The 25409-nt window shown below is 32.7% G+C and overlaps 1 protein-coding gene across 11 annotated transcripts in view; it reads right to left on the reverse strand.

Annotated features, from left to right (window-relative positions):
• STXBP5L (syntaxin binding protein 5L) overlaps positions 1–25409 on the reverse strand; it is a 390198-nt gene that overhangs the window by 55607 nt on the left and 309182 nt on the right. For 4 of the 11 annotated variants that reach the window (XM_082460023.1, XM_082460026.1, XM_082460022.1 and 1 more), the window contains 3 exons: positions 22327–22392; positions 15822–15914; positions 1608–1658 (listed from right to left, as the gene is read on the reverse strand). In XM_082460023.1, coding sequence (XP_082316149.1) covers positions 1608–1658; positions 15822–15914; positions 22327–22392 — 210 coding nt within the window. The remainder of the gene's footprint in view (positions 1–1607; positions 1659–15821; positions 15915–22326; positions 22393–25409) is intronic. The other 7 variants (XM_082460031.1, XM_082460027.1, XM_082460028.1 and 4 more) reach the window with 4 other exon arrangements.

Here is a 25409-nt window from a genome sequence, read left to right on the forward strand (position 1 = left end):
AAAACTAAGAGCTTTCTTTGCTACTTCCAATAAATATGGAAGTGGGCTGAGAATCTTCTTTCTGTTTTTTTTTATTATTCCTTTTCAACATTCTAGGAAAGAAATTATGATATGTGGAAATTACATGAATAAATGTCAGAATGCATATTTTTCTAGAGAAAAGCATTCTCATTCTTTAGTCTTCATTTGACATTTGTCACAGTACATGCTATACAAAATGATAGGTAATTATAAGATTATAAGCTTTGCAATGATATATACCTGATTTAAATTCAGTTTTGCTATAGTTGTATGACCTTAGACAAATTTGAATTTTTCATAGACTTAATTTATTTGTAAAGTGGGAACAATATTACTGATCTATCTCGGATAATTTGTACAAATTATATAGCATAATGTCTGACATGTAGTAGGAGGTCAATAAATGGAACTAGAATGTTGATTCTTCCTTTGACATCAATTACATTGGCAAAATACTAATTAACTTCATAACAATTTTGTTAATATTAAACTAATAATAATACTGAATATGTTAGTGCTTTGCATTTAAAAATACAATAACATAATTGTCTAATTTAATCAAATTCATCTAAGATGATATGTAATCAGATTTTAAATGTAACAAACTATTTGACTAAGAGTTATTTAATTTAGATACAATGAGATGAGGTATGTGAATATGCTCCATAAACTTCGGGTATTATGTTCTGTGATCTAGGTTAAAATCTTAATTCTACAATTTATTTAACAACATAACCTCAGTTTCTGCTCTGAAAAAAAAGATTGGGAACAGTGATAACTATCTTAAAGAGTTGCTAAGAAAGTCAAATAAAATAATGTGTGTGAAACAGCTTTGTACACTAAAAAATAATGCAAAGACTAATTATTGTATTTTTCTTATTTCAACCATGGCATTAGTAGGATTTAATGCTATGACCTTAAGTCAGAATAAAGGAGATGAAAATAAAGGTAATTCAATCAAATTTCAAAAAAGAAAAAAACTATCTTGGAACAAGCAGATAAAAGTTCTGAAAGAAAAATTTATTAAAGCCTATTTAATTTATTTCAGAGCTAGAATTATGAATAAGCTCTTAACCACCACAAAAAATAAAAGTGAATAAAATCTTCTATAACTTTCTTAAATGGCGAGAACTCTATTCTTTTATGTATCGGACTTTGTTGTTGCTGTTGTTAAATAGCATTAACAACATTAAATCGCATTAATTCTAAATGATATTAATATACAAAATGGGAAAAATAGTTCCAGAAAAAGTGATGTTCATTTACATGGTTACAGTCACAAGGGTCCATATGCATGACTAGTTAATGTTTAAAACCATTCTCATGATCAAAAAAAAAACAAAACCCAAAACATTATATACCTTGGTGTGTAATGATTTATGAAACATAATTTTGTAAAATGATTGTTAACAAACAAAATGTTGAATGCTGCCAACAGAACTGTATGGTGATTTTTAAGAAAGGCTTTTTGTAAAGCCATTAAACCCTGCCATCTAGGAAACTTGTTATTCATGGACTGGTTGGTTAAAATGTTCAGCCAAATGAATGTAAGAAAACTTAAAATTGTTGGCTTTTGCCTACCGTACCAAGATCAGCCTTAAGATCTGTTGGCAGACTTAACTTTCTTGATCCTTTAACTGAAACAACAGAAAAAGGAAAAAGGCAGTTGTTAATTATATAAAATTAAAGAGGAGTGTGAGGGAACAGTATGTTTTGCAGTATAATTATTGAAATCCTAATGAACGTTACATTTAGTGAGCATTATGGAAGCAGAAATACTGTTCAGTGTTAGTTTGTTGTCATTCAGGAATAAATAATATGCAAACAGAAACATGAGAAAAGCAATTGTTATTACAGTAAATAATTAAGTGCATCTTTGCATAGTTTTTTTCACATGTAGCATGAGAAGTGATTTCTTATTTTGGAAAGAACCAAAAATCAATTCCAGATAAATCTGATAGATAAAGAAATACTGCAACAAATGTATAAGTTCAGATCATAAATAACAATGGTAAGGGGGAAAACTGATTAACTCTGTAAACATTTTTTGAAATAGAAAGAAAATTCTATTATAGATGTGTATGATATAGTGAAGGAAACTTTACCATACCTATGGCAGATGAAATGACTTATATATTGAATACTACAATGTTAAATTCAGTAGATAAAAAAATCTTAAATAAAAAATATTTGAAAATAAATTTAATTATATTATTATAAATCAAGCTGTCATAAAATGTTTGAATAAACCAAGAAAACTCCTACAATTTATTGAAAATTTGCCTCATTATCTGTTAATAAAAAATTTACATTGGGCATCTCATAAAATATTTAACTGGAATGTTATAATAGAAAGAAATTGCATTAGGAGAAATCATGTTAGAAATATTTTCTGTCAATTAATACTTTATTAAGACTCAAATTGATACTATCAATTAATTTATACCTTCTAATGAGTGATTTTCTTTACAATTAGGAAAGTTATTTTAAAATAAAGATGCAGTATGATATAGTAGAAAGAATACTTAATTTAAAATCAGAAAACATGAGTCACAAATTTCTGAATTGTTACCACCTAATTATAAAACTTTGAAAAAGTTTTATAAAAATCCCTTCATCAATTTGCAGCTTAATCTTCCCATCTGTCAAATAACATCTTTGATACTATCTCTAATACTTCAGCTGGAATTACTGGAATACATTTTATAAAACCTAAATATAATAGAAACCTAAATATACTTTTTGTGTATCATGAAATATTACTCATCTTTTGATTTTTTTCCAACCATTTAAAAATTAAAAACCCATTCTTAATTCACAAGTCATACCAAAATAGGTTGCAAGCTGGATTTGGCCTGTGGGCTGTATGTAGCTTGCTGACTACAATACGCCATGCTAAACTACTTATTAAAGGAATCTAAGCATTATCATTCTGATAAAAATAATAGCAACAGGCAGTTGTCTCTATGAAAAAGACATTAAATAATTCTATTAAGGAGAAATCAAATCAAATTTGAGCAATTTGGGTTTAGAATCAGCAGTACAACAAAAAGATTGTATTTATATAAAAATATGGCAAACTAAATAAATATATGTAATAATTATGCCAGAACAGGTTGCAAATAAAGTATATTTTGTAAATTGATTCACAATTCAGACAGACTGAGGAAGTGGGATGTTACTATTTTAAATCTTTCACTTAATTTTTAAAATAGGAACTAATTCTTTATAATGTAAGGATTTGTTTCAGAATTTATCTTTTTAATTGTTTCTATTTTGTTTTTAAATAGGGTATTTCAACATATCTATATAGTATAAATTCAAAAATGGATTACAAAGATGCTTTCAGAAAGAGGTCAAACAGTTCCTTTCTATTAGTCTAGTATCTAATTTACTCTGGCTCTCAAATCTGCTCCACTTTTTGGGATACCCCCTCCACTTCACCACCAACCTTCTTGGCTTCCTGTAGACTGCTTCCTACCTAAAAATTGGGGGCCCGTCACAAACCCCATCCTCAAATGTATAACTGGGGGAGGAAAAGGGAGCAATTAGATGGTGGGATTGATTGGCAAACTTCTTTAATAACAATGTTAATAACAGGTGTCTGTTATTTATGCACAGAAAAATCTTCACTTGTCCAGCTACTAGTAAACTCCTACTCATCCTTTAAGACCGCTGAAAAATCACCACCTCCTTGAAGGCAGCCTCAGACTTAAGGCTTCATTTGGTGCCATTATCTTAACTTTCATAGCACCTTGTACACATCTTTTATAACACATTTTATTATACTTGATTTTTTTTTACTCTGTCTACTATCAACTAAAATCCTGAAACTTTGAGTTCTCTAGGGATGGGGATTGTACTCCCAATACCTAATTAATTATTGGCATAGAATAGATGTACAATAAGTGTTTGCTGAATGAAAGTTTAAAAAAAACAGTAAAGTCGGAAGGTAGGGGTGAAGGGTTATTCTGAAGAGGGCTAAACAGACAGAAAGCATGTTTCAAGTGGTAGAAGAATATGTTACACGTTAACATTTGAGGAATTTGGGTTGGAAGATGAGTAAGGCAAGAGGGAATAAGAGGCAAGTAGTCCTGGAAATAAACTGAATGAAAACAGTACATATTAACCTTTGCAATGTGCCCTTGGGAATGCAGCTCTCTGAATTTCTTCATTTTTACTGTTACCTAGCAAAAGCATACATACCACTATCATTTCATATTGTTAGCCAAAGAGGAGAAAATGGGAAATAGAAACTTCACATTACTCATTGTCTTAGCACACTGCACGAAGAGAGGTGGAGAATCCTGGCTCAAAGGAATCTTTAAGGTCACATAGTCCAATATCCTACTCAATGCAAGTATTCTCTTACAACATTCTTGACATCATACCTGTTTGTGATAGAAACCTTCAAAGTATAAAAAAATCCAATTTTGGGTTGCTATAATTGCTACAAAATTTCCTTCCATTTGAGCTCAAACTACTTTCCTTTACCATTTACTAGTTTGTTCCAGTTCTAACCTCTGGCACAATAAAAAAAAAAAAAAAAGTAACTCATTTTTGCTCTCACATGCCAGTTCTTAAAGCATTATGGGCCATCTCTAGGTACCCTCATTTGGTCAGCAGGAATCTGTATTTTAATAAGTGTTGCAGGCAATATTAATAAAAGAGGTTGGCAGATAGATCACATTTTGAGAAGTAATGTTTTACTGTTTTATAAACTTTAACCAACCTATGGGACTTTCACTCAAGACCCTTCCACAAAAAAGTACGTCCTGCGATGCATCTCAGATTTTCCATTAAAGAGACGCCACGTTGTCCTTAGTTGTTAAGTTTGATATAGATATTATGTTGCTGAGCATTTTAAGGTGATTATGATTTTATATATATATATATATATATACATATATATATGTTAACAGGTACTTTTTTGGTTCCTTTTGAGCAATTTTTTTTCATATCTGTCTTTGATCTTCCATTTTCTAATGAGGAAGAGAAGTTGATAGTTACAAGGATAGTAATGCTCCTATTAGAAGAGAATAGATATGTTTTTTTCCCTTCTGTAAAGCTCCACAAAGACTTCTGCTTTTCTCCAAGGTAAGTTTCCTAGGGTCTGGCGAAATGAAGCCCAGTGATCAAAACCACAGCTGAAGTCAAACCATAACTCAAACATTTGCCAGCTGAGTGACCCTGGTCTGGTAGTTACTTAAATCTCAGGATGATTGTTTCTCTTCCTTTGTAGAATGGGTTTGATAATTAGTCCCTACTTCAAAGGGATCTTGTCAGTATTAAAGAAATATGTATAAAGTACTTAACATGGTGTGGTAAATAATATTAGGTATTATATTCATTATTAAACTTAGTTGGCAAGAAAGCTTGTCATTCTGTGGTATTCTGTATCAAAAATGACTTACCTGGACAACATGTCCTTTTTGCAATCTAGTGTCTAGTATTGAATACAGCACGTTTGATAATGCCTCCAGTTGCATATGGTACCATTATTTCTTTCCTCTGCACAATCCCTCAACACCTTGAAAAGCTGCCTGTCTTGGCTCACAGACAGTAATACAGAAAACAGTACCATACTGTAATCCAGCTGCGGGGCAGGGAATATTGCTGCAGCAAGTATTAGAACAGTTTGATTTCTTATTATCCTAGTCCTGTTAGATTCTGGGAAAATTGTCAGGAAATTCTTGCTACTTTAACATGTTGTGGCTTACATTTTTGAAAATAAAAAGAAAATTAAAAATAAAGGAAAGAAAATGAATAACTGTACATTTAAAAAGGTGAATTTTATTCTAATGTAAATTACATGCCACTAAATCTGAGTTTTAAAAAATTTGAAGGAAAGCATCCCCATAGATAGTGTTATTCACTTACCTAACCACATCTATCACCTTATGAATCACCTAGAAATTGTTAGGGAGTATGTCATAAGAGACCAAAGATGATGCAAACGAGTAAAAGGATTAGTTGATGGCAAAATACATATTAATATTTATAAATTCAGGTCTAAAGATTTGGTGATGGCCAAGCCCTACAATAGCACCAGATTATAAACCTTTGAAAAACTATTCATCTCTACTCCTAGATTATCTGCCTCCCAAATTCAGGTTCATTTACAGTAATGAGGCATGGTAGTCTGATGGTTTACCATAGCTTATGCCAGAATGAGGTCATATGCTCAGCCCTAAATATAAACAGAAGTTCAGGTATTACAACAGGGTTTTGCCTAGGAGGCTTCAGTATATCTTGACTGTATCATTGCCTGTATATTCATATGCCTTTTTCCTAAGTCCTGATTCAATTTAAAGTAAATAAATAGTGCAGCCTGGCTTATCAGAGGAATGTTGTATTGGCTTCAAATAAGTTTTTATTCAGATCCTTGGTTCCACATTTGAATCAAAATTTTAGGAACAGAGATGAACCCTGAATCAGTCTGAATATGGCTGCTACTTTAATGGGAAATAACATAAAAAGCTAGGTTAGAAGTTTCTAACTTAAATCTTTGATAAGCTGTTTGTTGATTAGAAACAACTAGATTGACTTTTTGATTTCCCATGAAGGATCTACTTTAAGGCTAAGCTACAACTATTAATTGGAAATTTAGAATGGTCAAGGAGAACAAGTTCATTTTCTTTAGGCCATGGGAGTTCATCATTGCTTTTATAATATAACCACTATTGTATATTATTGAGAATCTATGTTCTGGGCACTAGCACACAGTTAAGATTAAGAAACTTGGCTAAAGTCATAATGGTAGAAAGAAGTAGGGTAAGGTCAAATTTCTAAGACTCCAAAGCTATGCCCTTTGCACTAAGCAATACAATCTTCCTGACAAAGAAGATACCACCTGTGTATCCTAGACATCTTCTATAAAATAAATAAACCTAACACTAAATTAAAATAAAAAGTTGTTTAGATTAAAATGTTTGTAAAGTTTACCTTCCTATTGATTCATTACTATATTCCAACAAGTCAGTTAATTAATTTCATTTGTCTCTATCTTCCCTATGCTAGAAACGAAGATAGGACAAAAACACCTGGTGTGTGTGTGTGTATATATATGTATGTGTATATATACATATATATACATCTATGTGTGTATATATATATATGTGTATATAAATATACATATATATGTATATATGTGTATATACATATATACACATATATAAATATACATATATATATGTATATACATATATACATATATAAATATACATATATATGCATATATACATATGTGCAAGTGTAGTTAAAAAACACAAAAATATTTTTACATATATATAAATATACATATATATGCATATATACATATATATATGTGCAAGTGTAGTTAAAAAACACACACACAAAAATATTTTGGAGTTACCGTGCCATGGTGGAGTCCTGAAAGACCTACACACCTCTAATTTTGTTGTCATTTCCCACCCCCCGTTTTTTCATAAGTGGTTAAGATATAGCCAGGCAAAGAGGTATATTTATTAGAATTTGCCCCAGCATACAAAATTTTAATGTCATGACTCTAATTTTCTTGCCACCTAAAAATATGTATTACATTTCTATCTAAATGATGTTAGTGAATCAGTGATTTTTGTTAGTGTCATATGAGCAAATGTTAACTGATTATGAAACTTTATTTCTGTTCTTGTCTATCTTGAATTATAAACTAGAGAGAACTAGGTTCTTCAACACACCTTTTTGAAAGCATAAAAAAGGAGGTCAAATAATTTGTGGAGTGAGAGGAACTTGAGGTCTAAAGATTAGGTTGGTTCCAGCTAAGCCATGTACTAGCAGGATAAACTTGGGCAAGTTATAGAATTATTTTTCTTAGCCATAATTCTCCACTCATATAAAATGAGTACTATACCAACCTTACAGGACTGCTGTAGGACTAAATATGATAATACCCATGAAAAATACCTTGAGTACTTTAAAGTACTATACGAATGTTGATTACTGTTTTTAGCAAACAAGGTTTAATAAATTCAGAATGTGATAATTTGATTATATAAATTATAAAAACTAAAAATTACTTTCAAAACCAGTTTTTCCTGGAAGTTAAATCATAAATGTGTTTCTGATGTTTCATGAAAAATATATCTAAGTTCTTTTTAATCTTTTTGTTAAAACACTGTCTCTTTATAATTTAGCAACTTCTCTCTGCTTGGATGTCATAATTGCTTGGGTTTTTTTTTTTCCAGCTCACTCTTTTAAAAAATTTTTATTTTATATTGGGGTATAGTTGCTTAACAGTGATGCATCAGCCTCAGTGTACAGCAAAGTGACTCAGCCATACATGTATGTGTATTTATTCTTTTTCAAATTCCTTTCCCATCTAGGCCACCACAGAATATTGAGCAGAGCTCCCTTCACTACACAGCAGGTCCCCGTTGGCCATCTGTTCAACACATAGTACTGCGTATATGTCAATCCCAAACTCCCAATCCATACCCTCCCATTCCTCCCCCCTGGCAACCACAAGTCCATCCTCCAAGTCTGTGAGTCTGTTTCTGTTTTGTAAATAAGTTCATTTATATCATTTTTTTAGATTCCACATAAAAGTGGTATCATATGATAATTGTCTTTGTATGACTTACTTCACTTAGTATGATAAGCTCCAGGTCCATCCATGTTGCTGCAAAGGGCATTGTTTCATTCTTTTTCATGGCTGAGTAACATTCCATTGTATAAATGTATCACAGCTTCTTTATCCATTTATCTGTCAATGGACATTTAGTTTGCTTCCATGTCTTGGCTATTGTAAACAGCGCTGCAATGAACATTGGGGTGCATGTATCCTTCTGAACCATGGTTTTCTCCAGATATATGCCCAGGAGTGGGATTGCTGGGTCATATGGTAGCTCTGTTTTTAGTTTGTAAAGGAACCTCCATACTGTCCTCCATAGTAGCTGTACCAATTTACATTCCTACCAACAGTGTAGGGGGGTTCCCTTTTCTCCACACCCTCTCCAGCATTTATTGTTTGTAGACTTTTTTTTTTTTTTTTAAGATTTATTTATTTATTGATTGATTGATTGCTATGTTGGGTCTTCGTTTCTGTGCGAGGGCTTTCTCTAGTTGCGGCAAGCGGGGGCCACTCTTCATTGCGGTGTGCGGGCCTCTCACTAACGCGGCCTCTCTTGTTGCGGAGCACAGGCTCCAGATGCGCAGGATCAGTAGTTGTGGCGCATGGGCTTAGCTGCTCCGCAGCATGCGGGATCTTCCCAGACCAAGGCTCGAACCCATGTCCCCTGCATTAGCAGGCACACTCTCAACCACTGCGCCACCAGGGAAGCCCCTTGTAGACTTTTTATTGATGGCTGCTCTGACTGGTGTGCAATAATATCTCATTGTAGTTTGATTTGCATTTCTCTAATAATTAGCAGTGTTGAGCATCTTTTCATGTGCCTCTTGGCCATCTGAATGTCTTCTTTGGAGAAATGTCTATTTAGGTCTTATGCCCATTTTTTTATTGGGCTGTTTGTTTTTTTGATATTGAGCTGCATGAGCTGTTTTTAGATTTTGGAGATTAATCCCTTGTCAGTTGCTTCATTTGCAAATATTTTCTCCCATTCTGAGGGTTGTCTTTTCGTCTTGTTTATGGTTTCCTTTGCTGTGCAAAAGCTTTTGAGTTTAATTAGTTCCCATTTGCTTATTTTTGTTTTTATTTCCATTATGCTAGGAGATGGACTGAAAATATATTGCTGTGATTTATGTCAAAGAGTGTTCTTCAGTTGTTTTCCTCTAAGAGTTATATAGTATCAGGCCTTATATATAGGTCTTTAATCCATTTTGAGTTTATTTTTGTGTATGGTGTTAAAGAATGTCCTAATTTCATTCTTGTACATGTAGCTGTCCAGTTTTCCCAGCATAATTTATTGAAGAGACTGTCTTTTATCCATTGTATAGTCTTGCCTCCTTTGTCATAGATTAATTGACCATAGGTGCTGGGTTTATTTCTAGGCTTTCTATCTGTTCCACTGATCTATATTTCTGTTTTTGTGCCAGTTCCATACTGTTTTGATGGCTGTAGCTTTGTAGTATAGTCTGAAGTCAGGGAGCCTGATTCTTCCAGCTCCATTTTTCTTTCTCAAGATTGCTTTGGCTATTCATGGTCTTTTGTGTCTCCATACAAATTGTGAAATTCTTAATTCTAGTTCTGTGAAAAATACCATTGGTAATTTGATAGGGATTGCATTGAATCTGTAGTATGGTCATTTTGACAGTATTGATTCTTCCAATCCAAGAACATGGTATATCTTTTCATCCTGTTTGTGTCATCTTTGATTTCTTTCATTAGCATCTTATAGTTGTCAGAGTACAGGTCTTTTGCTTCCTTAGGTAGGTTTATTCCTAGTTATTTTATTCTTTTTGATGCAATGGTAAATGGGATTGTTTCCTTAATTTCTCTTTCTGATCTTCCATTGTTAGTGTATAGAAATGCAACAGATTTCTGTGTATTAGTTTTGTATCCTGCAACTACCGAATTCATTGATGAGATCTAGTAGTTTTCTGGTAGCATCTTTAGGATTTTCTATGTATACTATCATGTCATCTGCAAACAATGATAGTTTTACTTCTTTTCCAATTTGTATTCCTTTTATTTCTTTTTCTTCTCTGACTGCCATGGCTAGGACTTCCAAAACTATATTGAATAAAAGTGGCAACAGTGGACATCCTTGTCTTGTTCCTGATCTTAGAGGAAATGCTTTCAGCTTTTCACCATTGAGTATGATGTTATCTGTAGGTTTGTCATATATGGCCTTTATTATGTTGAGGTATGTTCCCTATGTGCCCACTTTCTGGAGAGCTTTTACCATAAAGTGGTGTTGAATTTTGTCAAAAGCTTTTTCTGCATCTATTGAGATAATCATATGGTTTTTATTCTTCAATTTGTTGATGTGGTGTATCACATTGATTGATTTGCAGATATTAAAGAATCCTTGCATCCCTGGGATAAATCCCACTTGATCATGGTGTATGATCCTTTTATTGTATTGTTGGATTCGGTTTGCTAGTACTTTGTTGAGAATTTTTGCATCTATGTTCATCAGTGATATTGGCCTGTAGTTTTCTTTTTTTTGATATCTTTGTCTGGTTTTGGTATCACGGTGATGGTGGCCTCATAGAATGAGTTTGGTAGTGTTCCTTCCTCTGCAATTTTTTGGAAGAGTTTCAGAAGGATAGGTGTTACCTCTTCTCTAAATGTTTGATAGAATTTGCCTGTGAAGCCATCTGGTTGTGGACTTTTGTTGGGAGTTTTTAAATCACAGTTTCAATTTCAGTAATTGTGATTGGTCTGTTCATATTTTCAATTTCTTCCTGGTTCAGTCTTGGAAGGTTGTACCTTTCTAAGAATTTGTCCATTTCTTCTAGGTTGTCCATTTTATTGGCATAGAGTTGATTGTAGTAGTCTCTTATGATGCTTTGTATTTCTGTGGTGTCCATTGTAACTTCTCCTTTTTCATTCCTAATTTTATTGATTTGAGCCCTCTCCCTTTTTTTCTTGATGATTCTGGCTAAAGGTTTATCAATATTGTTTATCTTTTCAAAGAACCAGATTTTAGTTTCATTGATCTTTGCTATTGTTTTCTTTGTCTCTATTTCATTTATTTCCTCTCTGAGCTTTATGATTTCTTTCCTTCTACTTACTTTGGGTTTTGTTGTTTCTTCTTTCTCTAGTTTCTTTAGTTGTAAGGTTAACTTGTTTATTTGACATTTTCTTGTTTCCTGTGGTAAGACCGTATTTCCATAAACTTTCCTCTTAGAACTGCTTTTGCTGCATCCCATAGGTTTTGGATCATTGTGCTTTTGTTTTCATTTGTCTCTAGGTATTTTTTATTTCCTTTTTGATTTCTTCAGTAAGCCATTGGTTGTTTAGTAGCATATTGTTTATCCTCCAAGTGTTTGTGTTTTTTTACAGTTTTTTTTTTCTTGTAGTTGATTTCTAATCTCATAGTGTTGTGGTTGGAAAATATGCTTGATATGATTTCAATTTTCTTAAATTTTCCGAGGCTCACTTTGTGGCCCAGCACGTGATCTATTCTGCAGAATGTTCCATGTGCGCTTGAGAAGAATGTGTATTCTCTTGCTTTTGGATGGAATGGTCTATAAATATCAATTAAGTCCATCTGGTCTAATCTGTCATTTAAGGCCTGTGTTTCCTTACTGATCTTCTGTCTGGATGATCTTTCCATTGAGGAAAGTGGGGTGTTAAAGTCCCCCATTGTTATTGTGTTATTGTCAATTTCTCCTTTTATGGCTGTTAGTGTTTGCCTTATATATTGAGGTGCTCCTATGTTGGGTGCATAAATCTTTACAATTGTATCTTCTTCTTGGATTGATTCCTTGATCATTATGTACTGTCTTTGTCTTTTGTAACAGTTTTTATTTCAAAGTCTATTTTCTCTGATATGCGTATTGCTACTCCAGCTTTCTTTGATTTCCATTTGCATGGAATACCTTTTTCCATCCCCTCACTTTCAGGCTGTATGTGTCCCTAGATCTGAAGTGGGTCTCTTGTAGAGAGCACATATACGGGTCTTGTTTTTGTATCCATTCAGCCACTCTGTCTTTTAGTTGGGGCATTTAATCTGTTTATGTTTAAGGTAATTATTGATATACATATTCTTATTGCCATTTTGTTAATTGTTTTGGATTTGTTTTTGAAGGTCTTTTTTCTTCCTGTTTTGTTCTCTTGTGATTTGATGAATAACTTTCATGTTGTGTTTGGATTGCTTTTTCTTTTTTGTGTATCTTTGTAGATTTTCGATTTGTGGTTACCATGAGGTTTTGATGTAGCACTCTATATATAAAGAAGATTGTTTTAAGTTGATGATTTTTTCATTTCAAATGCATTTCCAATATCCTGCATTGTACTCTCCTCTTCTCACAATTGCTGGTTTTGAATTCATAATTGTATGTGGATGATTTTCTACCTTTACTGTGTGTTGGCCTTTACCAGAGAGCTTTTCCCTTTGTAATTTTCTTGTTTGTAGTTGTGGCCTTTTCTTTTCCAACTAGAGAAGTTCCTTTAGCATTTTTTGTAAATCTGGTCTGGTAGTGCTGAATTCTCTTAGCTTTTGCTTGTCTGTAAAGCTTTTGACTTCTCCATCAAATCTGAATGAGAACCTTGCTGGGTAGAGTATTCTTGGTTGTAGGTTCTTCCCTTTCATCACTTTAAATGTATCTTGCCAACCCCTTCTGGCCTGCAGAACTTCTGCTGAAAAATCAGCTAATAACCTTATGGGAGTTCCCTTGTATATTATTTGTTGATTTTTCTCTTGTTGCTTTTAATATTTTTTCTTTGTCTTTAATTTTTTCCATTTGATTACTGTGTGTCTCTGCATGTTCCTTCTTGGGTTTATCCTGCCTGGGACTCTGTGCTTCCTAGACTTGGGTGACTGTTTCTTTTCCCATGTTAGGGAAGTTTTCAGCTATTATCTCTTCAAATGTTTTCTCAGGTCCTTTCTCTCTCTCTCCTCCTTCTGGGATCCCTATAATGTGAATGTTGGTGCATTTTATATTGTCCCAGAGGACTGTTAGACTGTCTTCATTTCTTTTCATTCTTTTTTCTTTATTCTGTTCTGTAGCAGTGATTTCCACCATTCTGTCTTCCAGTTCACTTATCCATTCTTCTGCCTCACTTATTCTGCTATTGATTCCTTCCAGTGTATTTTGTATTTCACTTATCATATTGTTCATTTGTTTGTTTGTTCTTTAGTTCTTCTAGGTCTTTGTTAAACATATCTTGTATCTTTTTGATCTGTGCCTCCATTCTTTTTCTGAGATCTTGGATCATCTTTACTATCATTACTCTGAATTGTTTTTCAGGTAAATTGCCTATCTCCACTTCATTTAGTTGTTCTTCTGGGGTTTTATCTTCTTCCTTCATCTGGGACATATTCCTCTGATGTCTCATGTTGTCTTATTTTCTGTGATTGTGGTTTCCATTCCACAGGCTGTGGCACTGTATTTCTTTTTGCTTCTGTTGTCTGCCCCCTGGTGGATGAGGCTGTCTAAGAGGCTTATGAAGGCTTCATGATGGGAGGGACTGCTTCCTGCCCACTGGTGGCTGGAGCTGGGTCTTGTCCCTCTGGAGGGCAGGGCCATGTCAGGGGATGTGTTCAACAGGCAGCTGTGTGCTCAGAAGACTTTAAGTAGCCTGTTGGCTGATGTGTAGGGCTGAGTTCCTGCCCTGTAGGTTGTTTGGCCTGAGGTGTCCCCGCACTGGAGCCTACAGGGTGTTGGGTGGGGCCAGATCTTGGAGAGGAAATGATGGCCTCCAGGAGGGATCACACCAATGAGTTCCCACCAGTTTTTGTCCTTGCAGTGAGCCACAGCTGCCCCCCCACCTCCACAGGAGAACCCCCAATACTAGCAGGTAAGTCTGCCCCAGGCTTTTATGAGGCAACTTCTTTTTTTCCTGGTCCTGGTGCACACGAGCCCTTGTGTGTGCCTCCAAGAGTGGAGTTTTTGTTTCCCTCAGTCCTGTGGAATTCCTGCGATCAAACTCCACTGCCCTTCAAAGTCAGATTCTCTGTAGGCTCTTCCTTCCACTGCCAGAACCCCAGGCTGGGGAGCCTGATGTGGGGCACAGACTTTCACTCATGTGGGAGAACTTCTGTGGTATAATTGTTTTCCAGTTTGTGGATTGACCACCTGGTAGGTATGGGATTTATCACGATTGTGCCCCTCTTACTGTCTCACTGTGGCTTCTTTGTCTTTGGATGTAGGGGATCTTTTTTGGTATTTTCCACCATTTTTTGTTGTTCACTGTTCAGCAGTTATTATTTTGGTGTTTTTGTAAGAAGAGGTGTGCTCACATCCTTCTACTCCACCATCTTGTCTCCACTGACCGCATGTCATATAATTCCAATTGTAATTATTTTTTGTAATTCCCATATTTTTGTTCTCAATTTATTAATGAAAATCAGGGGGAAAGCTTAGGCTTTACAACCAAATATAACTGAGTTGGGATTCCAGCTCCACTTATTTAAATACTCTGAGCTTCAGTTTTCTCATCAGAAAAAAGGCATATCACAGGGGTGTTGTATTACACAAGGAAAAAAAAAAGAAACTGCTGTCTTGGAAAATTGTGGGTTACAATTATTTTTAGGTTCCTTAGTCACTGACTTTACTTGGGGTCTAGAACATTGGTAATTCATGCTTGTTAAAGTTGTAAATCTAGTCACAACTATTTTGTAATGAATGCCTAATTTAAGAAAGCTGTACAACTTGTGTTTGATTCTGATTTGGTCCCTATGAGCAGCATCATATATTCAATGAATCTGCATAAAATTTACAGGACCTTTTTTCTGCTCACTATTTTTGAGAGAGCATTGCCCCTTTGAGGTGATTCTTTGGAATTTCCATGATAATCATAGTTGTTTCTGATCACAGAAAATATTTAATTGTATCATGAAGAGTTAAGGAGAATTTTTACAAAACTACTTTTTGGCTCTTAGGTTTTCCCTGAATTATCTGTTGGCCACTCAATTATTTTCTTATAGGCCTGATGAAATTATCCAGGTTTACAGTAAAAAAAAAACCCACCATTATCTAAATTCTATGGCAAATGTCAAAAGCCTTAGGAATTCCTGCTTTATATCTCATGAAGTTGGTGTCTATAGTTTTAACCATTGCTTTAGGGAAATTAGTCTTCATTCACCGTGAGGGACCTGTGTTTTCAGCACAACAAGTAAGAATAAAGGTTTTGAGACAAATTGTGAAGTCTAGAAAATTATGGAGATATGAATAACTTCTTTGTTCATAAAAGACATTTTCACTTTCACCTGGCAAGTGATGTACTTGATTCCTCTGTCTCACAGCTGGTATTTCATTCCTATAAAAGCCTGGTGCTGCCTCGGGAGTTCTGGTAGCAAGTCCTAAAGGAAGGGAATAAAAAACTATTGGCATGTAATTTTTAGCCCAAGTAAACCAAGTATTTTTACCTTAGAGGTGAATTTCATGATAACTATTTGGAAGGGTGTCTGTTTTGTGCCTTTACCTGAGTATTTTGGTACTGCCTCAACAGAGGACTCTTTGGAAGCAAGAAGCATTCTTCTTTGGAGGATGTGATGGGGTTCTAGACATGTAGAATCACACAGAAGCAGCATTCAAACTAGGCTATGAGACCTAGTTCTAACTCAGGTTTGAGAACAACAGAGTTGATTACTTCTTTTTTAGTATTTTGTGACATTAGTTTCTGTGATATTTTTAATAAAGATATTTTTAAGGATAAATATTTCTATCACCCTAGTCTTCACTTGAATTTGGTAGCATTATAAGTCTATTGTATATTGTGGACAGTGAGAATCATGAAGATGAATAGCTGCATAGGTAGCAGCAGTACTAGGACCTAATGCTAACCTAGAAAATGATGTTAAACTGGGAAAATGATTTTTAAAGGCAAACCTTCAAGTAGGACAAATTAGAAAAATGCACACCTTGTGGGCAGACATAACTCTACAGTTGAAGGCTTGGTTAGTTTCTTGGGCCAAAGATAAAGGGGCTGCTTCATTTAGGGGACTGCAGTTCTGTTCCAGGTAAGTGGAGCTGGGGCTCATGTTAGCTTCTGCTCACCCCCTTGGGATGCATGTTTATGCAGTGCACAAACTGCACAAGCTTACCTGGTGAGTGAAAAATGGTTACACAGCTTAAAGGAAAAATAATAACAATTTGTATACCTATTGCTTTAATGTTGGTTTCTGCAGATAGACTGTCAGTTCCATTTGGCATGGGGTATGTTAATTTTGTTCATTAGTTTATTCTCAGTGGATATCATAGTATCACTCTAACTGTAGATATTGTAAATTACTTGTTAAATAGTTGGGTGAATGAGTAATATGAAATGATTGTTATCCTGGAAGCTGAGAACATCAGCATTCTGGCTGGCTTACTGGGACCCTTTCAGCTCCCAATCCCTACTCTTGTCTCTCTCATCATCCTAAAGGAAATATTTAATAGTCATTCTATTAATTAGAATTATTGTTCTATTAATATTTAATTTAATAAAATATTAAACTTCACCCTATATTACTTGTGGTTTATTGGGCTAAAAGGGAGTTTAAGAACCATGTAGGAATGCAGAGTTATAAAATGATTATCGGTTTCTGGCTTTCCTAATTTCTGACCTCTCCTACTCAGAGATATTCCTTGTAATTAACTCAGAAATCTTGAAAGACTCATACCTGAGACTGGAAAAAAGAAAAGATATCTGCTAACACCACATCTATTCAGCATTGTTTTGGAGGTCCTAGCTAATTTCTTCCTTTAGAAAGAAGAAATGGAACTGTCATTTTAACAGGGGGGAGCATAACTGGATACATAGATAATCTAAAAGAATTGACAAATTACTGAAATAAGTTTATCAAATTTTCCAGACATGAGATCAATATACAAAAATTAATTATTTTTATATTCTAGCCATAAAAAATAATAAAAAGATATTTAAAAATTTACAACATAAAAATATCAAATACTGAGTAATAAAGCTAATGAAAGATGTGTAAGACCTCTACAAAGAAAACTAAAAATATTACTGAAAGTAAAGAAGACACATAAATGGAGAGATACCAAGTGGAAAATTCATTGTTGAATGTCATTTCTGACCAACTGATCTACAGATGAAATGAAATTGCAATCACTATCCAAGCATATTTGTTTGGGTGCAAACTGACTAGTTTTTTCTAAAAGTTATATGAAAACAAAAGACCTAAAATAGCTATAGCATTCTTGAAAAAGAACTACAAAAACAAAATTGAAGGACCTATACTACCAGCAATACTATAAAGCTACAGCAATTAAAACAGTGTGGAATCGGATTAATGGTAAACATGCAAATGAAATAGAACATAAAGTCTAGAAACATGCACATACATGGTAGAGTACACTAATTTGTGGCAAAAGTACCATTTTAGTGTAGTGGGGGAAATGATAGTTTTCTCATAAATGGTCCTTGTCAACTGGATACCTAAATGAAAGTAATAAACCTTGACTCTTTCCTCACATTAGACACAGAAGTACATTTCAAATGGAACTTGAACTTAAAAGTGAAGGTAAAACAGTAAGCCTCCTAGAAGATAGGGAAATAGTTTTATGAACTTGGGATGGGCAAAGATTTTCTTAAAAATAAAACAAAGCACATAAAGCACTAACAATGAAAGAAAGTATTGATCAATTGAATAACATTAGCATTAAAAACTTCTGCTCATCAAAAGACCACCTTTAAGAGAGTAAAAGGCAAGGCACAGGATGGGAAAAGATATTTTGCACTATATACATCCAACAAAAGTACTTCTTTGTATGTATGTATCTACCTATCTACATACATACGCAGAATTTCTTATATATCAAAGAAAGTTGGCAACATAATAACAATGAGTAAAATACTTGAATATCTTATAAAAGGATATTAAAAATAGTCAATAAATGTAAAAGTTCATCAAAATCATTAGACATCAGGGATATGCATTGCAATTTAATTCTACAACAAGACAGCACTATATACACTCCAGAATGACTGAAACTGAAAAAAGAAAATCGGCAAGTATGTGGAACAAATAGAACTTTTATACACCGTTAATGGAAGTAAAATTGGTGCAACCACTTTAGAAAACTTGGTAGTATTTCCTGAAGCTGAACAGCTGAACATACGCATACCCTATGACCTCAAAACTCACTCCCAGATACATGTAACACAGAAATGAGTTATATTTGTATTAAAAATTAGACAAGATTGGTCATAACAGCTTTACTTATAATAGCCCCCAACTGAAAACCACCTAAATGTTCAGCAATAATAAACTGCATAAATAAACTGAGATATATTCATATAATGGAACATTTACACATCAATAAAAATCATTCAACATAGATGAATATCATACACATAATGAACAAAATAAGCAAAAAATAAAAGTAAATACTGAATGATTCCATTCATCTGAGAGTCCAAAACCCACAAAACTAATCTATGATGATAAAAGTCAGAATAGCAGGTAACTTTGTGGGGGTTAGTGGCTGAGAGGGGCATAAGGGACGTGTCTGGGGTTCTAGTAACATTCCAAATCTTGATCTGGGTAAGTTTACTTGGTGTATTCATTTGTAAAAACTAGTCTACCTGAACTGTTAACAGTTATGCACTTTGAGGTTTACATATTGCACCTCAGTTTAAAAAAAGTTTACCTCAAAAGAGGTAAGGCCAAGGAATACAAAAAGAAATTAAAAATAAAAGCAAGAGTTGTAAAAAAAAAAAAAAGCAAGAGTTGTGGTATTAATAGCAAACAAGGTGAATTCAGGTGAAGGACACAATATGAAATGAACAATGGTGATTAATGGTAAAGAATGTATTTTTTTGTAGATATATCTTCGAATATTTACACATGAATATTTTAAAAAATAAACAGCAGATACAAGGAAAAATAGACAGAAACACATGATTAATACAATATTTTAATTCACCTTTTCCCCATCTTTGACAAGTCAAGTAATCAAAATATTAAGTAATGACATGAGAGACTTAAATAACATGATTAATAAGGTAAAACTTATGGCTACCTAATGCCACACATTTACATTAAATAACTCTTGGGTCAAAGAAATATAAACAAACTAACTGTTTACTATATAGAAAATACTCTTAATGCAATCATAATATATCAAAAGCTATTACATGTTAAAACAGAGTTCAAAGAGAAATTTAGCCTTATTTTATCAATATGTAAGAAAGAATAAATATAAATGAATTAAGCATCTACCACAAAAAGGTGAAAAAGGAAAAAGTAAAATGAAGGAAAACAGAGGAGATTAATAAAGATAAAGCAGAAATCAGTAAGCTAAAAGACAAATTAAAAAAAAACCAATAAAACCACTGTTTGGGTTTAAACAGCAAAATAGATCAACTTAGTTACCCTAATTAAAGAAAGGCTCTCAATCTTTTCATATATGTATTGTATATTTTTAGAAATGTTCCATAATGAAAAAAATTTTCTTTTCAGAGAAAGTACAAATATACAAGATAAGTAACTATAAAGGGTAAATGACAGGGGAATTCTACTAAAATGTTAAAAAGTAGATAACCAATAGTATTTAAATTGTTGGGCATAAGAAGTCCTTAAAAGAAAAGATCAATGATTAGAAAAAAACTGCTCTAAGGCAAGATATACCACAAGCAAAGTTAAAAGTTAAAATTGAGAAAAATATTTGGATCTCATGTCATAAAGGGAAAATCTTCTTAACTTATGAAGAGGACTAATTAATTTAAAAAGAATGAACAACCCTATAGAAAATGGGCAAAGTATATGAATAGATAATTTACAAAAAATATTTAAAGAACTCTTAAATATATAAAAGGGTGTTCAACATCACTTATAATATGTGAGAGGTAAATTGAAACTGCATTGACATATTCTTTTTACCAAATAGACTTGCAAAGATAAAAAAATTTGATAACCAATATTTTCATGTTATTGCTAGAAGGAGAGAGAACTGTTGCAAACCCCAAGAAGAGCAGTTGGGGAATATCTATAAAGATTAAACAGGTGTATACTCTTTGCCCCAGCAACTTCAATTTTAGGAATTTATCTGATAGATATATCTGCACACATTTAAAGTGAGGAATGTACCTAGGTTAGTCACTGTGGCATTGTTTGACATAGCAATAGACTGGTACTAAACTAAGTGTCCTTTAATTGGTAAAATGATTAAATAAATTATAGTACACACATGTAATTCAATATCATATAAATGTAAATAAGAATAAGAAAATACTTTAGGTAATGAAATGGAAAGCAAGATACACTGTAAAGTGAAACAAGCAAAGTACAACGAAGTGCATAATATACTACTTTTGTACAAAACAGAAGGCAAAAGTCTGTTTCTTTTTGGTTTGTTTACAAACACAAATTGCCTGGAAGGATAAACAAGAAACTACCAATAATGTTTATTTTTTCAAGAGAGTAGAAACAATGTATGGGGAAGGAAGGGAGGGAAATTTTTTTTATTCCATTTCTTTTTGATATTAGAACCTAATAAATGTATTACTATTCAAATTCAGATTATGGATGAGAATTTAAAGTGAGGTAAAATTAATTGAATTTGATATAGGATATTAAATTATATTTTAATTGAAGATTTCTGACACGGGAAAATATCAAAGTAATATTTTAAGGAGATTAATTTTGCAACATGATATGCAAAATGAATTCTAAGAGAGAGAGATGGAAAATAGAGACACCTGTTAGAATAATTTTGTAATATTCTAGGTATGGTGTAATAAATACCTATATTAGGATGGTGCCAATGGGAATGCAAAAGAAAGGGTAAATGTATGAGACCATGATTAACATGTAAGCAGTAAAATAAGGATTAAATGGATATGATTAAAACAGAAATTTACACAGGACACAACTAGATTCTATTCAGCCTACATTCCTGAAGAATAACAATAAACATCTAACAACTCTTAAGGAAGTAGATTGAAGACTGTCACAATTCCAGCTGAATTTCTAAAAGTCAAAATTCATTGCTTTATAAAGAGATAACTAAATGTTTATAAATTTGCATGAAGTTAAAAATAAAATATTTAAATAAAATAATTTAAATAAAAAAATAATTTTTTGATACTCTCTGAAAACAGATCTACAATTCAATGTCAAAGATATACCTAATTTTTTGGTGCTTAAAAATTTACACATTACTATGTGTATATTATAGAAAAATCAGGTAAATAAAAAATTTTTTAAAAGCAAATTATTCACAATGCTAACACCCAACAATTTGTACTATACCCTTTTTTTTCACAGACCTTAAAAACTTATTCCTAAGAACCTTTATACTCATATTTTTAATATAATGGGCTCACAACATATATTATCATTTTTCTTTTGCCAATGAATATACATGTTTCAAAACTATGATCCAGAGGGATGGTTTCACATGTTACTGCACCTACAGTATATATTTCCCACTAATTCAGCTCTAGCTATGAGAGAGTTTCTGTATAATATTATAATTTTTACTTATCATTATTAATATATCTGCAAAATAACTTCCTTTAAAATGTCTTTAAAAGTATTACACTCATACCTCTGATCTTAATTTTTTGGGAAGCAATAAATATTTTAAGACATTTATTTCTATTTTATTTTGGAATAGAATTTGCTTATGGTTAAATTTCAAAATGAAATTACACCTAATTACCAAAATTATGAATTTCTCAAGAATTATGAAGATAAAGCAGTAGATTACTGCAGTGAAGTAATCTTCAGAAGATTGAAAAATACCACTCATGTTTACCTGGAGTGGGAGACTTGCAACGCTCAAGTTCCAGGGGAACTGGACTGTCATTCAGCTCAGTTAAACCTGAAAATGAAATGACAAAAAATGAGAAAATTTGCTAAAATTTTGTAGATAATTCTTATTAATTCCTAGAAGTTTTAAAAGGTTTTATTTTTCCCCTGTGAGAACTTATCTATGCTTATGTTATGACAAGTATTTTGGAAAATTTTAACAATGACATAGGAAAAAATAAGCAATAACTAACTGATATATAAAGGGTAATTGAATATGATGGTGGAAAGATATAAAATTCCTTTTCTTATTTTTTCATATGAAGTAACTATTTTAGTAAATGATGTAGTTTCATCTGAAAATAGACCAAGAAAAACATGAAGTAGAAGGGGTTTTTAAAAAGATCTAATCAAATCTTCCACTTCCAAGAGAAACGGTTATTGGCTTTTTAAAAGACCTGCAAGGAGGTATAACAAATTTTGAATATTATACCTATTTATAAAAATGCAGTATTGTATAGTAAATACTCAATGATTTGTTCAATGGTATCAAATTCCTTCTTATAATAAGCACTATATTTTTCTCATTTCTAATATTTCTTATATTCTATTGTCACTTTCCTGAAAAATATAAGGATAGGCACAATAGATTAATAAACATTTTGTAATTCCCACTATCTGCCAGTCTGCATTCCTGTGGTATTCACAAAATATCCTTAGGGTTTTCCTACCCTTATTGGAGAGTTTCATATTTTTTCTTTGTAAATAAATATTCAGAGTTTCTACTTTGATGTAAATCCCCATACCCAGGGGTACTTAAGAGCCATTGTAAATTACCCAAACCATCTTTATTCATATTCCTTTCCACCACCCCCTTCTTTATATAATTTGTACCAATAAACTTGCTGTAGGTTCAAAAAATCATAGAATTTTAGAAAATGTCCATTGTCACACTCTATCCCAACCCTTACGTTTTATAAATAAGAAACTGTAAGTTCGGAGAGTTTAAACTATTTAAGGTTACAGAACTGAGTAGTGCCAAATCTTCAATAGAATTCTTTACATATTTTGCTTAAGAGTCTTTTGTTGGAAGTAGGTATTGTGAATATTTTCCTCCATTTGTGACTTATCTTTCCATTTTCTTGGTGACAATAAGATGTCTTTTGATGAGCAAAAGATTAATTTACCTTAAGGGCAATTTATTGATTTTTTTCTTTTATTTTGAATTTTTTTTTGATTCCTGTATAAGTAATCATTGCCTACCCCATGGTAATGAAAATATCACTCTTTGTTTTCTCAAGAAACTTTTTTAATTTTTAGCTTTCATTTACAGTACTATAAATCAGCTCAAGTTAATTTTGATTATGGTGTGAGGTAGGGATTAAGGTCCATTTTCCCCCTATCTATTTGCCCAGTTGTTCATGATTATTTGTTAAAAAGATTTTCCTTCCTCATTGATTTGTGTTAGTGCCTTAGTCAAAAATAAATTGACCATGTATGTGTGGGTCAATTTCTGGATTCTCTATTCTGTAATCATTGGTCTATTTGTCTTTTTTTTTTTTTTTTTTTTTGACTACCACACTATCTAATTAATGCAGGTTTATATTACATCCTGTAATCAGGAAGTGAAATCTTCCAACTTTGTTCTTTTGCAAAAGTGTTTTAGTTATTCTAGATTCTTTGCATTTCTACATACATTTTAAAATCAGTTTGTCAATTTCTATAAAAAAGATATGCTAGATTATTATTGAGTTGTGATAAATCTATAGATAATTTGGTAGAATAAATATCTTAAAAATATTGAGTCTTCCAACCCATAAAGATGGTATCTCCTCCATTTAAATAATGTATAAACATTTTCTTTCTGTAGATTTGAGTGTACAGGTCTTATACATGGCATTTTTCAAGTCTTCTACTTCCTCTTTGGTCTTCTGCCTAGTTCTCGTATTATATTTAAAAGTGGAGTATTAAAATTACCAATAATTATTGTCAAATTGTCTATTTATCCCTTTGATTCTGTCAGATATTGCTTCATGTACTTTGTAGCTCTGTTGTCAGGTGCATATATTTATAATTGTTATATCTTTTTGATATATTGACCATTTTATCATTTTAAATTGTCCCTCTTTAGTGAAATTTTTTTATTTAAAATCTATTTTGTCTGATATTAGTAGAGCTATTAGATTACTGATCTGAGATCTTTCTTTTTTCTAATTTAAGCTTCTAATGTTCTAAATTTTCCATTAGGCACTACCTTAGTAACATCTCAATATCACAAATTTTGATATTTTGTGCTTACACTTTCACTAAGTTAAAAATATTTTTAAAATTCCCTTGTGATTTCTTTTTTAAGAGACATGAGCTATTCTTAATTTTCAAATATTTGGGAATTTTAAGACATATTTCTGTTACTGATTTCTAATTTAATTTCTTTTATGATCAGAGAACTTACTCTGCTTGATTTTAATTCTTTATTGTTTCATGACTCAGTCTATATTTGTGAATATTCCACATCTAATGAAAAAAATGCACATTTTCATTAGTGTGTGATGTAGGTGTCTATTTATGTCAGGCCAATTTGGTTAAGAGAGTTGCTTAAGTTTTTTACAGCCTTACCAATTTTTGTCCTTAGACAACTCAAGTGAAGTGCTAATCAATCAGATTCTACACAGTACTGAATTGAACTAGGGCTGGTCTGCAGCTTTAATTAGATTAGGTTTCCCTTCAAAATCTCTTTGCTCCTCAATCCAACACTCAAACTTCCCTAACCCTTCCTCAAGGGGCTGATTCCTAATTTTCCCAGGATTTGTGCAGAAAGAGGGTTGAGATGCAGTTTCAGATAGTTTAATTCAGCTTGGGTCAAATTCTATAATAACCCCTGAATGCAAGCACTTTGAGACTGCATAAATTCTCTGTGCTTTCTTATTTGCTGCCACTCTCAGAAAAATTCTGAGAGTGGTGGGGTTAGTTGGCAGAGAATTGCCAAACTGAATAATTTTGTGTTTAGAGCTATTTCAGATTCCCACTCAAAAGTTCAGTCCAGATAGTCATTAAACCTATAGTTGTTCCTATTCTTTGCAGTCTGTCCAT

This window comes from Balaenoptera physalus (genome assembly GCF_965194825.1).
Source record: "Balaenoptera physalus genome assembly, chromosome: 4".
Taxonomy (NCBI): domain Eukaryota; kingdom Metazoa; phylum Chordata; class Mammalia; order Artiodactyla; family Balaenopteridae; genus Balaenoptera; species Balaenoptera physalus.